This window comes from Rana temporaria, chromosome 3 (assembly GCF_905171775.1).
Source record: "Rana temporaria chromosome 3, aRanTem1.1, whole genome shotgun sequence".
NCBI classification, from domain to species: domain Eukaryota; kingdom Metazoa; phylum Chordata; class Amphibia; order Anura; family Ranidae; genus Rana; species Rana temporaria.
The window spans coordinates 69,101,804-69,115,319 of record NC_053491.1 but is presented as its reverse complement, the minus strand read 5'-3'; the positions used below and the strand labels follow the sequence as shown (position 1 = coordinate 69,115,319).

The following is a 13,516-nucleotide window of genomic DNA, read 5'->3' as shown; positions in this document are numbered from 1 at the left end:
TGATGGAAGCGCGCCTTGCATCACATTTATATAGGCATCACCGTCCCATCATGCTCCGGCAGGTACCCACGTGGTGGGTGCCTACCCACGTGCACCCACCACGTGGGTACCTGCCGGAGCATGATGGGACGGTGATGCCTATATAAATGTGATGCAAGGCGCGCTTCCATCATTACAGCGACAACAGGCGACGAGGCAACATCGGAAGAGGGGAGAAGACCAGAAGACCCTGGCGTCACAGAAGACCGCGCCGGCTGCCTGTTTGAAATCGAGCTAACACACAAACATAGCAGGCAGCCAGCGCTGAAGAAGAAGGCACCGGAGAGCTGCAGAAGAACCGGGGTTCGCCGAGTCAACAGCGGAAGAGGGGAGAAGATGGAAGAAGCCCCCCGGAGTCCGGAGAAGCCCCCCCCGGAGAGCGGAGAAGACCCCCGGAGAGCGGAAGACCCCCGGAGAGTGGAAGAAGAAGCCCCCCCTGCTAATTGAGCTAATAACGAAGACAGGGGGGGCATCCGGAGCAGAATAATAAATTATTTTAAAAAGCCTTGTGTTGTGTGTTTACTACATTTTACTTTTTGCCTCCAGGTGAATGGATAGGGGTACGATGTACCCCATATCCATTCACTTAGGGTGGGGGGCCGGTATCTGGGGGCCCCCTTATTAAAGGGGACTCCCAGATTCCGATAAGCCCCCGCCCGCATACCCCGACAACCAATGGCAAGGGTTGTCGGGAAGAGGTCCTGTCCTCATCAACATGGGGACAGGGTGCTCTGGGGTGGGGGGGCCCGCAGTGCGCCCCCCTGCCCCAGAGCACCCAACCCCCCCATGTTGAGGGCATGCGGCCTGGCACGGCTCAGGAGGGGGGGGGGGGGGCTCGCTCGTCCCCACTCCCATTCCTGGCCGGCCGGGTAGCGTGCTTTGGATACGGGTCTGGTATGGATTGTAGGGGGACCTCCTACGTCAATTTTTCGGCGTGGGGGGGTCTCCTTACAACCCATAACAGACCTAAGGGCCTGGTATGCTCCTGGGGGGGAACCCATGCCGGTTTTGAATTTAAAAATTGCCGTGGAGTTCTCCCTCAGGAATGCATACCAAATGCCGTCGCTGGAATGGGCCTTTACAAGGTTTGGCTAACTTTCCACATTATAAAACCAGCCCTAGTTTTGCGCCGGCAAATGCGGAACTTAGGCAGAAATCAAAGTGCTGAAATGCTTTGAAAATCTGCTTAAGTCCTCATTTGCATACGCAAAGCTGCATTTCAATGAGAAATGCCCCCAGTGGCGGATGCGGTACTGCATCCTAAAATCTGACCGTGTAAGTGTCTTACACATGTCAGATTTTCTGCCTAACTTTGGAAAAAGCCTTTTGAGAATCGTTTCCAAAGTTAGGCACAGGGATACGCAGGCTGAACAGCAGTTAAGTCTGCGTATCTCTTTTGAGAATTTGGCCCTCTGTGCCTATAAAGTCCATGACATTGCCAAACCATATATTCTCTATCAAGGACGTGGAACCTTCCTTACTAATCTGTGTACTCACAGTTCCAACCTGTGATAATACATCCTAATTAATCCTGATGTTGTATTAGTTAATTACCTTAGGTTTAGTCTTACAGTACATTGCGACGGAATTCCATCGGAGTAAAAGAGAACATGTTCTCTATCTAAACTCTGACGGAAATCATTGGCATTTCCGATGGAAATAATCCGATGGGGCATACACACGGTCTGAATTTCCGATGGAAAAAGTCTGTCTAACTTTTTCCATTTGAAATTCCGATCGTGTGTACGGGGCATAAGGAACATTTAGATTGTGGGATACACTTCATTAAAGGTAAGATATAGGACTGAACAGTCAACATTTTAACTAAACTTCAGTGCACTTGAGGGTAAACAGTCTGATACTGTATTTGGGACAGAAATAAACAGAATCAGCAAAATAAGCAATACATTTTGTTGAGAAAAAAATAGTAAGACATTAAAATCAAAATTTATCTGGCAGTACCAGAAACAGTAGATTTCAATTACCAGGGGATCATAAAACATACATATCAAGAAATCTAGTAAGACACACAACATAAAATGTGCTTTATAAAGACAATGGCTACTGACTATACCTTCATTCGGAAAAAGGTGATGCTTGTTAACAGGTCCACTGTAGATTTTAGGTCTTGGAGCCTTTCAGGGTTAGAAGCTGGAAAGTTATCCTGTCGGTAAAATAATACAAACTTACGTTATTTTTATTTTTATTATTGAGCTACAATTATTACAAGGCAGCCTAGGCTACATTTTAAATCCATGATTATCAGGGGAAACCAGTAACACAAGTTTTTGCCTATGGTTATACTTTAACCATTAAAGATACAAAAATATCCACAGCATGAAGTATGAATACAGTTTATTGCTGAAACAACATTTTTGGAAGGCATATTCTCTTAAAATAAAATCTCATGCATGAGAGAATATACAAATGAAAACATCCAGATAAAAACAATAAATGTGTACTGTTCATAGTGTTTGATGACTTGCAAATTAGTAGATTTCATGAATAGTAATGAGCTGAACCTGGGTTAGTATTGAGGCAGGTTCAGCAATCATTACGGAAGTTCAGATGTCAGATCCGATCCCCACAGAAGTTGTAATTGGAGCCAAGTGTTGAAAATCAGACCTTAACATTTTTTTAGGCTAATCGATAAGAGATTGTCAAACAAATGACACTGGGGGGGGACCCGAGAACTGCCTTGGGTGACAGTACCAAAGCAAAAATAGATACATTACATATATTTTGGCTGGGAGCAGTGATTTTAATAATGCTTAAAGAACTCTTAACCCCCCTGGCGGTATTCCCGAGTCTGACTCGGGGGTTACATTTTTTTGCTAGGATCGGTAACCCCAAGTCAGACTCGGGCTCGCCTCGCAGCATCCATAGGCAGGGTTTAATTACCTTGTCCCTGGATCCAGCGATGCCCCTGCGCTGTGTGAGCGAGCGGGTGCTCGCTTGATTCACACAGTGCCTCTGTGTGCCACCGATCTCCGTTCCCTGCGACGTTATGCCGCACGGGGGTGGAGAACGGCGCCAAATTCAAAAAGGTAACAAACACCTTACATACAGTATACTGTAATCTTATATATTACAGTACTGCATGTAAAAAATAAACATCCCCCTTGTCCCTAGTGGTCTGCCCAGTGCCCTACATGTTCTTTTATATAATAAAAACTGTTCTTTCTGCCTGCAAACTGTAGATTGTCCATAGCAACCAAAAGTGTCCCTTTATGTCAAAAATGTTTTTTAGAGCATCTAGAAAACAGCGATAATACATTTTAATCACTTGCAGAATTGTGCGATAGCGATTTGTGGGGAAATTCGTCATAAAAAAATAAAAGTAATGACAGCAACAATTCTGCAACTGAGCAAATTTCAGTGATTTTGAGTTGATTACATTATTGAATCATTTTTATTATAATTATATTATTATTTGTTATAATTATTTATAATTATTTATTATATTATAATTTATATTTTTGTTTTTAAAAAAAATTCATACCCGGGTTGCCTACTAGACTCTTGTTTGGACAGATTTAAGTGAGTTATTCCTAAGAATTACAGGCCTACAGTACAAATCACCAAATTTCCTTGCAAATAATGGTACCACTTTCAGCACCTAAAACCAGAAATAATCATACCGCTAGGGAGGTTAATTAACAGTTTAAAAATGTCAGCCATAGAAAATGCTGTTTACAATGCTGTAGATATAACAAAAGATTGAGAGCTGGTTCTCACATTTTCAGATGGAAAAAAATTCTATCGGAAAATCAGATCGCCTGTAGCAATTCCGACTTGCAAAATTCTGACACATGCTCGGAAACAATTTGACACATGCTCGGAAGCATTGAACTTAATTTTCTCTGGTCGTCGTAGTGTTGTACATCACCGTGTTCTTGACAGTCGAAAGTTCAGAGAACTTTTGTGTGACCGTGTGTATGCAAGTCAAGCTTGAGCGGAAGTCTGTTGAAAATAACATCCAAGGTTTTTCCGACAGAAAATCTGATTGTGTGTGCGGGGCATAACACCAGCCTTCTCCCAGACTGACAATGCTGCTATCCAAAGATGTCTATGTGCTTCTCCATCCAGGCTGGGGGGCACCCTAATACAGGAGGTGTGTTACTGGCCAGATCACCAAGTGAAAGCAGAGGGGAAAAGCCTTAAAAAAATGCAAACATCACATCTAGTAATTGGTAAACTGAAATTTTTAACATTTTTGAGGTTGGGTTAATACCACTTTGACATAACAGACAAAAGTAAAAATTGTGTCTCTTAATTCTGAGCAGAATTTTCAGGATTTAAAATGTCCTGAATTTTTAATTTTTTTTGCAATGCACACTGAAGAGAGGGATGGAATTAAAATATATATATTTTATATATAACCATTAGCAAAACCACATTTCTTTGGCTAATCTCTCAGTTTAGCTTAGCTTTTAAAAAATTGCAAACTGCTTACTCAGCTTTGTAATGTGTTATGTACTGGTGCCAAGAGCCTGTCCCTTTATATTGCACCTTGGTGATTTTGATTAAACAATGAAAATGCTAACAACCTAGACATGCTGGTCTCTCATCTAAATTCCTGGCTGAAATATCATCTATGTGGGTCTGAAGTCTTACAAAACTGATAAGCAAGTAAGGGCAATACTATCTACACACAACAGTGTGCGACTTCACTACATTTGTATGCAGCTAGTGTAGGGAAGTGATGGAACCAAGAGGTTGCCAGTACCAGAGGGCCAGAGGAAGAGAGGGACAGGACGTTAAAGCAGTATCAGGGCTATTTACATGACTTCAAACAGCAAGCTATCTTTATATTCCTGGTGCTAAACAAGCAGCCTATTGGTTCTCTGTGTGTGTGTGGCCACAGACACCAATACTGGGAGTTATTACTGCAGCCACTGACACCACTATTGGGGGTTTTGATTGCAGTCACTGATGCTAATCATGAAGCCTTGTTAATTCCATCCCTCTCTTCAGTGTGCATTGCAAAAAAATGCAGGACTAAAATTAGTGGGCGTTGAGGTGAATTATAGCCTGTTCATTTTAAATTGTCTGCCTAGCTTGATACAATGCACTTCTCAACACTGCAATTGTGTGACCCTGTGGAAGTTATGTGGCCACATTTGAGGCCCTCTATGATTTACAAATTTTACCACCAGTTCTCTGTGTAGTCTGAGGATAATTTAATATGGCAGCTCACATAAGAATAACAGAGGTAAGACTAGGCAGTGGCAGTAATCAATAATAAAAGTAAAATTGGATATTATTTCTAGACAAGGTCCAATTTAAAGTAGCCAGAACCATTAAAACTGCATTTTAGTTCTGGTAGATGTAACAAAAACTCAGAATCTGTATTCTTGTTATGGTAAAATTCAAAATGTTTTGTTGCACTAAAATGCAGTTCAAACACTAGCCCATGTCTTATGGTTTTATCATAGTGGATCTGTGGCACACATAAAGGAAAGTTGTGTAGTAACACTGAAACAAGCTTTCTCTGTGTAAATCTAATCTTTTCTGAACAAACATGAAAACTATCATTAAACAAATTAATTAAATAAAACTGGGACTGATTTACTAAAACTAGAGAGTGCAAAATCTGGTGCAGCTGTGTATGGTAGCCAATCAGCTTCTAACTTCAGTTTGTTCAATTTACCTTTGACAAAAAAAAAAACTTAAAGCTGATTGGTTTTTATGCAGAGCTGCAGCAGATTTTGCACTCTCCAGTTCTAGTAAATACACCCCCACTGTTTCTATATCGATGTCTCCCTTGTTATATTTAAATTTTTTACAGTTGGACTGATCTTGATACAATACAAAAAAAAATAAAAAATCGGTGTTCTAATGGTCACTACAAGGCTAAAGTAATCAATCAAAATGAAATGAAAAGTGTAATAACTAGGAAATAAACTGATAAAACTGCCCGCTTCATCATTTGACAGTTATTATTTTACACAAAAGAATCATGAGATGTTCATCCATCCAAAAATAATACAACGTTAAAAAAGCAAAATGCACTTTGACATGTTGAATAGTCAGATTATAGCACATTATTAGAATAAATGTCATCTATAATTAATGCTTGGAGTGCATCAATAACTTGTTACACTTACCCTGTATTTAGAAAGATCTATTCTGAGGGAGTTGTGCAACTGATCCAATAGTTTTATGAATTTTTCTCTCTGTGTAAGCAAATGAACAGTCATGTAAATAACAAACCATAGGAAAAAACAACTAGAACAATATTTCAATAAATGTTCTGGCCATTCAACTAAAAATTCACCTAAAAACAATAACAAACAGAACTAAAGATGAAATATGTGACATTACATAAAGTTGTTGGACCTCTATGCAACAAACAGGCACAGTTGTTAATCAGTCTTGCTGATTGATTCCTATATGTCCATGTATTGCTGTAATTAGCTGGTTCCTACTAGGAAAGGGGGGGCGGGGTCACCCGTACATGTCACTGGGTAACCCCGGCGTTTCCTGTTGCGTCAGAGGTGGCGGGTTCACCCACGCACGTGACGGGTGGCCCCGCCCTCAGCTATATAAGAGATGCCACGGCGGGAGAACGTCATTCCGTGGGTGCCTCCCATGGAGACAGGATCAAGTCTGCATTTTTTGTTTTTGTTTTTTTCTCCGTATCCTCCGCTCGAGAATGGATTTACATTGCTGGAATTTTTTTTCTTTTTAACAAAGGACTTGTTCAAGCTGTCTACTGTGGTTTTTAACATTTCTGACACTTTTTTGTGAAATGGTAGAGGTACAATGTACCCTGTTACCAATTCACATAGGGGGGCTGGGATCTGGGGGTCCCCTTTGTTAAAGGGGGCTTCCAGATTTCGATAAGCCCCCCACCCATAGACCCCCACAACCACCAGGCAAGGGTTGTGGGGATGAGGCCCTTGTGCCCATCAACATGGGGACATCCTCCCCATGTTGAGGGCATGTGGCCTGGTATGGTTCAGGAAGGGGGCGTTCTCTCATCCCCCTCTTTTCCTGCAACCTGCCAGGTTGTGCCATCGGATAAGGGTCTGGTATGGATTTTTGGGGGGAACCCTACGCCATTTGTTTTTTAGTTTGACATGGGATTCTCCTTAAAATTCATACCAGACCTGAAGGATCTGGTATGGATTTTGAGGGGGATCCCTACATAATTTTTTTTTTAAATTGGCACAGGGCTCCCCTTAATATCCATACCAGACCTGGAGGGCCTGGTATAGAATTTGGGGGGACCCCTATGTATTGTTTTTTTAATTTTGGTTTGGGGTTCCTCTTAATATTCATACCAGACCAAAGGGCCTGGTAATGGACTGGGGGGGAAACCCATGTCAATTTTTTTTCAATGACTTATCTGTATTGCTGAAATGAAACAAAGCAAATTTTTCTGTACTGTTTATGTCTAGAAGAGGTACAGAAAGCACAAATTTGAAGAATGAATGAAGCAGGAATAAACGGTGCTTCATCACTAGTGTCAATCTAAGGAGGGGAGTACAGTGATGAAGTAGGGATGGAGAGGAGGGCTCTGAGGGATGCATGAAACCAGAGGGATCTAGAGAGGCTTTGAGTGAGGAAGTTGTGCTAAAAGGGCCCATACAGATGTGTGGCTATCATTGCTGCCGCTTAGAAATGGGATATGTTGCAGATCACTTTTTAGAGGGTGTTTGACAGGCAGTGAGGAGGCAATATGTCAAACAATCTCTGAAAAGCAATCCAATATGAATCAGTTTTCAAAGGGCAATTGCAATTGTAAACTAGCCCTAAAGCTCTAATTTGGCAAATGATCTGCTCATGGATCCCCTTCAGATTGAAGTGGGCTCTGCTCTGCGTGACAAGATCCTTAGGGCTCACCACACCTGACTGCCTAAACACAAAACATATAGCTGCTACCAGCTGGTCACATGCCACAGCCACAATACCCTTTCATTCCTAACCCTATTTTTGATGTTTGTTGCTTACAAGGTAAAATCTGTATTTTTTGCAAAAAAAATACTTAGAACCCCCAAACATGATATTTTTTAGCAGAGACCCCAGATAATAAAATGGTGATTGTTGCAATATTTTATGTCACACGATATTTGCACAGACAGTATTACTTAAACCTAACCCCTGGTCCCCCTATGCTTACTATTTGTCCCCAAAGCTCCATTCTGTCCCTCTGCATCATCATGTACAATGTAGGACTATGAACCCTGCATTGTACATGAAGAAGGCAAGTGTGTAGTTGCTGGATATGTCAGGTAGACTGTAGCCAAGCAGTAAAAGGCTGAGTCTGAGACTGTGTAGGAAACATTTACTAATCAGGTGAGGGGATTAACACTTTACTTCCCTGCATTTTTTGTTTGGCTACACTTAAAGACTACTGTAGGTAAAGAGAAGGATCACCTCTTAAAACCAGGGCTAGTGCTCCATGCTTGTAGATTAGACGTACCTACATTGAGGAATTTGTCTGTCTATCTTTTAACTAGCCTTTTGAGGTGGACTTGACTGATGGATGGTAGCACATACACCATAAAGACTTTCAATGAAAAGAGAGTAGGATTACCCAGGTTTTGGCTGGGTTCACACTGGTGCGCTGTCCGACATCGCATGTGATTCACACCGCACTGCAGAGCAAATCACATGCAATGTCTGTGCGATGCGATTTCAGCCATACAGATAGTATGGCTGAATTTGCATCACATTTGTACCAAAGTCGTGCAGGACCCTTTTTTTGATCCGCACCAATGTGAACACCCATGCAATACGTATCTTATTCTGTGCCCCAGTAGGCTCCCCCCAGCAATGTGACCGCAGAGCTGAAGTCTCCTCTCTAAGCCACACACAGCAGCAATTGCACACTTGCCTTCTTCATGTACAATGCAGGGTTCATAGTCCTACATTGTACATGATGATGCAGAGGGACAGAATGGAGCTTTGGGGACAAATGGGGAGCATAGGGGGGACCAGGGGTTAGGTTTTAGTAATACTGTCTCTCATTATACCCCATAAACTAATAAGTATTTAGACCTTGTAGTGTGGGGGAAGTGTTGGGCTAAAAGGAATGATGGGATGTTCTAGTTTCTGATATTTAGATGTTGGAAGCTTGTGACAGCACCCAAAAACAATATTTAAGGATGCTAGGGAAGTAAATACTGTAGGTAGCAGTATCAGGGCTGTAAGAAATAGGACTGGTAGAATATAAAAGTCATACAAAGCTAGTACATTTTTGTCTCATCACTCACCCCAAAATTTGTTGCAGCAAATCTGTCTGATGCAGAAACATTAGTTGATACGGTTGTATGTGCATAGAATGCATTTATATTTGCCAACAAGGTACTCATGACGGCAGGAACACCCGGGCACATGTATTTGGAAGACAAGCAAGAAAAGTGCCTAGAAAAGATACAGAGCAATAAACAGTTCCTTAAAATATAAGTAAAATAAAAGGCCATTAAAAATCATCCACAAGCCTACTTTAGTATGATATATTAGAATATCAGGCAAGGTATCCAGGTGTTGACATCTATGTATGTGCTTTTCCTAATAGAGTTGACACAACTGTAAGCCATTTTTATAACAGTTAAATAATTAATTAAATAACAAAGTGCCTTCTTGGAGGATGGAGTTGCATTATTATCTGTGTTCTGTGCACTCATCTGCCTTTTAGAGATGCCCATAAGCACTCCAATTCCCAACGACTTCCTTCTCGTCTTTTCTCATGTTTTCAATGAGAAAGAAAAGGTGCTGAAAAGTCAACCAAGTAAATAAAGCTGAATATAACTTTTATTTTCCATCATATATTATTTTACAACTTTTTCTCACAAATTATTTCTTATCAATTACTTTCAATGAAATGTAGTTATAATGAGATGTTGCTGTATTATATCAGTCCCTAAACTAGCTGTGGAATTCACATTCTATTATGGTCTTACCTGGTCAATAATAAACCAGAAAGATCCAAGATGTGGCAATTTCCTTCCAGGACACTGAGTACGGGAATGCTCAAACAATACGACTATAGAAAACTGATCTACAGCAAACAATGCTAAGGGAAGAGTGTTCTTCTATAGGATGCTTCTGTGAGTAAACTGAATACTGCCTTCAATAAATGTCAAAAAGCTGACAATGAGAAAGGAAAAGAAGTCCCAGGAGCTGCACATCACACAAAACCCTCATGTAAAGAGTGGAAGCAGCCTCAGCCCAGGCTCCGTACAGGCCACACAACTGGTATGTTTTTCCCATGGGTCACAAAAAGCTGACAATGTCACGAGTCTTTCCTTTTTTTGATTAAAATCATGTATTTCGTACAACAAATGATGAACAGACGCCTATCCTCCATAGCTGTAAGTTAGTATTTTAATACTTCAGAGTACAATAAGCAGAGAAGCCGCTGTGTCATTTTTGTTAGGTATTTATTAGGATACAGCTTACTCCCCACCCCCCCACCCCCCGATTTCTCAGAGCCCTCCTTCTGTTTCTCTATCTGAGCAGTGCTGCTGGGTATGTAGGAGAGTTGGTGGGCAGCTAGATGGCAGATGACAGTGGCATCACTAATGCCCTGTACACACGATTGGTCTATCCGATGAAACGGTCTGATGGATTTTTCCATCAGTTATCCGATGAAGCTGACTGATGATCAGTCGTGCCTACACACTATCAGTTAAAAAAACGATCGTGTCAGAACGCGGTGACGTAAAACACAACGACGTGCTGAAAAAAATTAAGTTCAATGCTTCCAAGCATGCGTCGAGTTGATTCTGAGCATGCGTGGATTTTTAACCGATGGACGTGCCTACAGACGATCATTTTTTTCTATAGGTTTTTTATCCATCAGATAATTTTAAAACAAGTTTCTAATTTTTTAACCGATGGATAAATAACCGATGGGGCCCACACACGATCGGTTTAGTCTGATGAAAATGGTCCATCAGACCGTTTTCATCAGACAAACCGATCGTGTGTACATGGCATAAGGGGTGGCTATTGGGGCTATAGCCCCGAGTCTGGGGCCCATAGCCCTGAGTCTCTTACCAGCTGGGTACATTCCCTATAATTAGCAAGCATGTCCTGATCCGGAATACAGGGGACAGGGGCAGACTGAGCCGTGGTAGCACTGGCCCTGGCTTTGCCCCCGCCTCCACCTGACTCTACTCTTGGCCGCTGGTTGCTAGAGCCGCCTAGCATCTAGCTGAGCCAGAATTCAAAGCGGAGGAGGATTCCACTTCCTCCTCCTCCTCCACCTTAGCGCTCTAGGGGCCTAAAGAGCCCTCTTGTCATGGTCCTGGACTGGATCGTTCCGCGGCTGGTCCAGTGGTGGTGGGGTGCAGGGCAGCGGCATCTTCAAACAGGAAGGCCTGGGCAGCCATGAAGAGCCGGGGAGAAAGTGAGAGAAGACATGGCCTCACCACCACCCTGAGCAGCATCCCCAGCGCCTCCCAGAGCCTGCACTCCTTCTTCAACCTCCTCTCCTAACTCTCTGTGAATGTCAGGACTGGAACAGGAAGAAAACAGGCTGACCAAGTACGGGCGAGAGGTAGGTGGATCACACACGCCTACCCACACAGACATTGGCTGGGACAGTAGGAACTGCAGCCAGGGCTAGGGGGTCTCTCCTTTCCACCCCCTCTCTCTCTATCACCTCCGCTCTCTCTATCACCCCCTCTCTATCACCCACCCTCACCCCCCCTCTCCCTCTCACCTTGATGTAAGAAACAGGCTCTCTGGAGACCCTGATATAAGGAAGGGGCTCTATGTAGACCCTGATGTATGGGGAGGCTCTCTGGGGAACCCGATGAATAGGGAGGACGTTCTGGGGCCCCTGAAGTAAGGGGAGGCTCCCTGGAGACCCTGATGTAAGGGGGGGCTCTCTGGGGACCCTGATGTAAGGAGAGGCTCCATGTGGACCCTGATATAAGTAAGGGACTCTCTGGGGAGTTGTATGTAAGGGGGATCCACACTCAGATATCTAAATTATATATATATGTATATATATATATATATATATATATATATATATATATATAATATATACACACATGTATATTATACACATGTGTATGCCCGCCCACACGTATGACTTTCTTTACTTCGCTGCTATGGGCTCTAGCCCCAGATCTTTTTTAGACCTAGCAACGCCCATGGCAGATGAAGTTTAACCACTTGCCGCCCGCCAATGACATATTGACGTCGGCAAAGTGGTTGTAGAATCCTGACTGGACGTCATATGACGTCCTCAGGATTCTGAGCCGCTGCGCGCCCCCGGGGGCGCGCATCGCGGCGATCGTTGTTGCAGGGTGTCAGTCTGACACCCCGCAACACCGATCAAGGTAAAGAGTCTCTCTCAGAGGCTCTTTACCACGTGATCAGCCGTGTCCAACCACGGCTGATCACGATGTAAACAGGAAGAGCCGTTGATGGCCCTTCCTCACTCGCGTCTGACAGACGCGAGTAGAGGAGAGCCGATCGGCGGCTCTCCTGACAGGGGGGGTTCGCGCTGATTGTTTATCAGCACAGCCCCCCTCAGATAGCCAAACTGGACCACCATGGAAGCCCACCCTGGACCACGGAAGGCAAACAAAAAAAAAAGGGGGCAAAAAAAAAAGTCTGAAAAAAAAAAAGCATTAAAAAATAAAAAAGATGCCAATCAGTGCCCACAAATGGGCACTGACTGGCAACATGGGTAAATCAGTGCCACCCCACAGTGTCCATCAGTGCCACCCCACAGTGTCCATCAGTGCCACCCCACAGTGCCCATCCATGCCCAGTGCCCACCTATCAGTGCCCATCAGTGCCACCCATAAGTATCCATCAGTGCCACCCATAAGTGCCGCCCATGAGTGCCCATCTGTAGCGCCTATGAGTGCCCAGTGCCGCCCATGAGTGCCCATCAGTGCCGCCCATGAGTGCCCATCAGTGCCGCCTATGTGTGCCCATCAGTGCCGCCTATGTGTGCCCATCAGTGCCGCCTATGTGTGCCCATCAGTGCCGCCTATGTGTGCCCATCAGTGCCGCATACCAGCGTCGCCAATCAGTGCCACCTCATCTGTGCCCGTCAGTACTACCTCATCGATGTCCATCAGGGCCATCTCATCGGTGCCCATCAGTGCCGCCATATCAGTGCCCGTAATTGAAAGAGAAAACATACTTATTTACAAAAAATTAACAGAAAAAAATAAAAACGTAATTTTTTTTCAAAATTTTCAGTCTTTTTTTAGTTGTTGCGCAAAAAAAAAAAATCGCAGAGGTGATCAAATATCACCAAAGGAAAGCTCTATTTGTGGGGAAAAAAGGACGCCAAATTTGTTTGGGTACAGTGTAGCATGACCGCGCAATTGCCATTCAAAGTGCGACAGTGCTGAAAGCTGAAAATTGGCTTGGGCGGGAAGGTGCGTAAGTGCCTGGTATGGAAGTGGTTAATAATGAAAAATGTAAAATAAACCCCTCGAGGGACCCCATCAACATTGCATTCGCTACTCACTAAGAACTCTGAGACTCC

At 43.4% G+C, this 13,516-nt stretch overlaps 1 protein-coding gene across 1 annotated transcript in view; it reads right to left on the bottom strand.

Annotated features, from left to right (window-relative positions):
• Positions 1-13,516, bottom strand: part of UNC13C (unc-13 homolog C) — an 829,386-nt gene that overhangs the window by 412,910 nt on the left and 402,960 nt on the right. The window contains exons 13-15 of the mRNA XM_040342717.1: positions 9,264-9,414; positions 6,150-6,218; positions 2,114-2,203 (exon numbers count right to left, since the gene is read on the bottom strand). Coding sequence (XP_040198651.1) covers positions 2,114-2,203; positions 6,150-6,218; positions 9,264-9,414 — 310 coding nt within the window. The remainder of the gene's footprint in view (positions 1-2,113; positions 2,204-6,149; positions 6,219-9,263; positions 9,415-13,516) is intronic.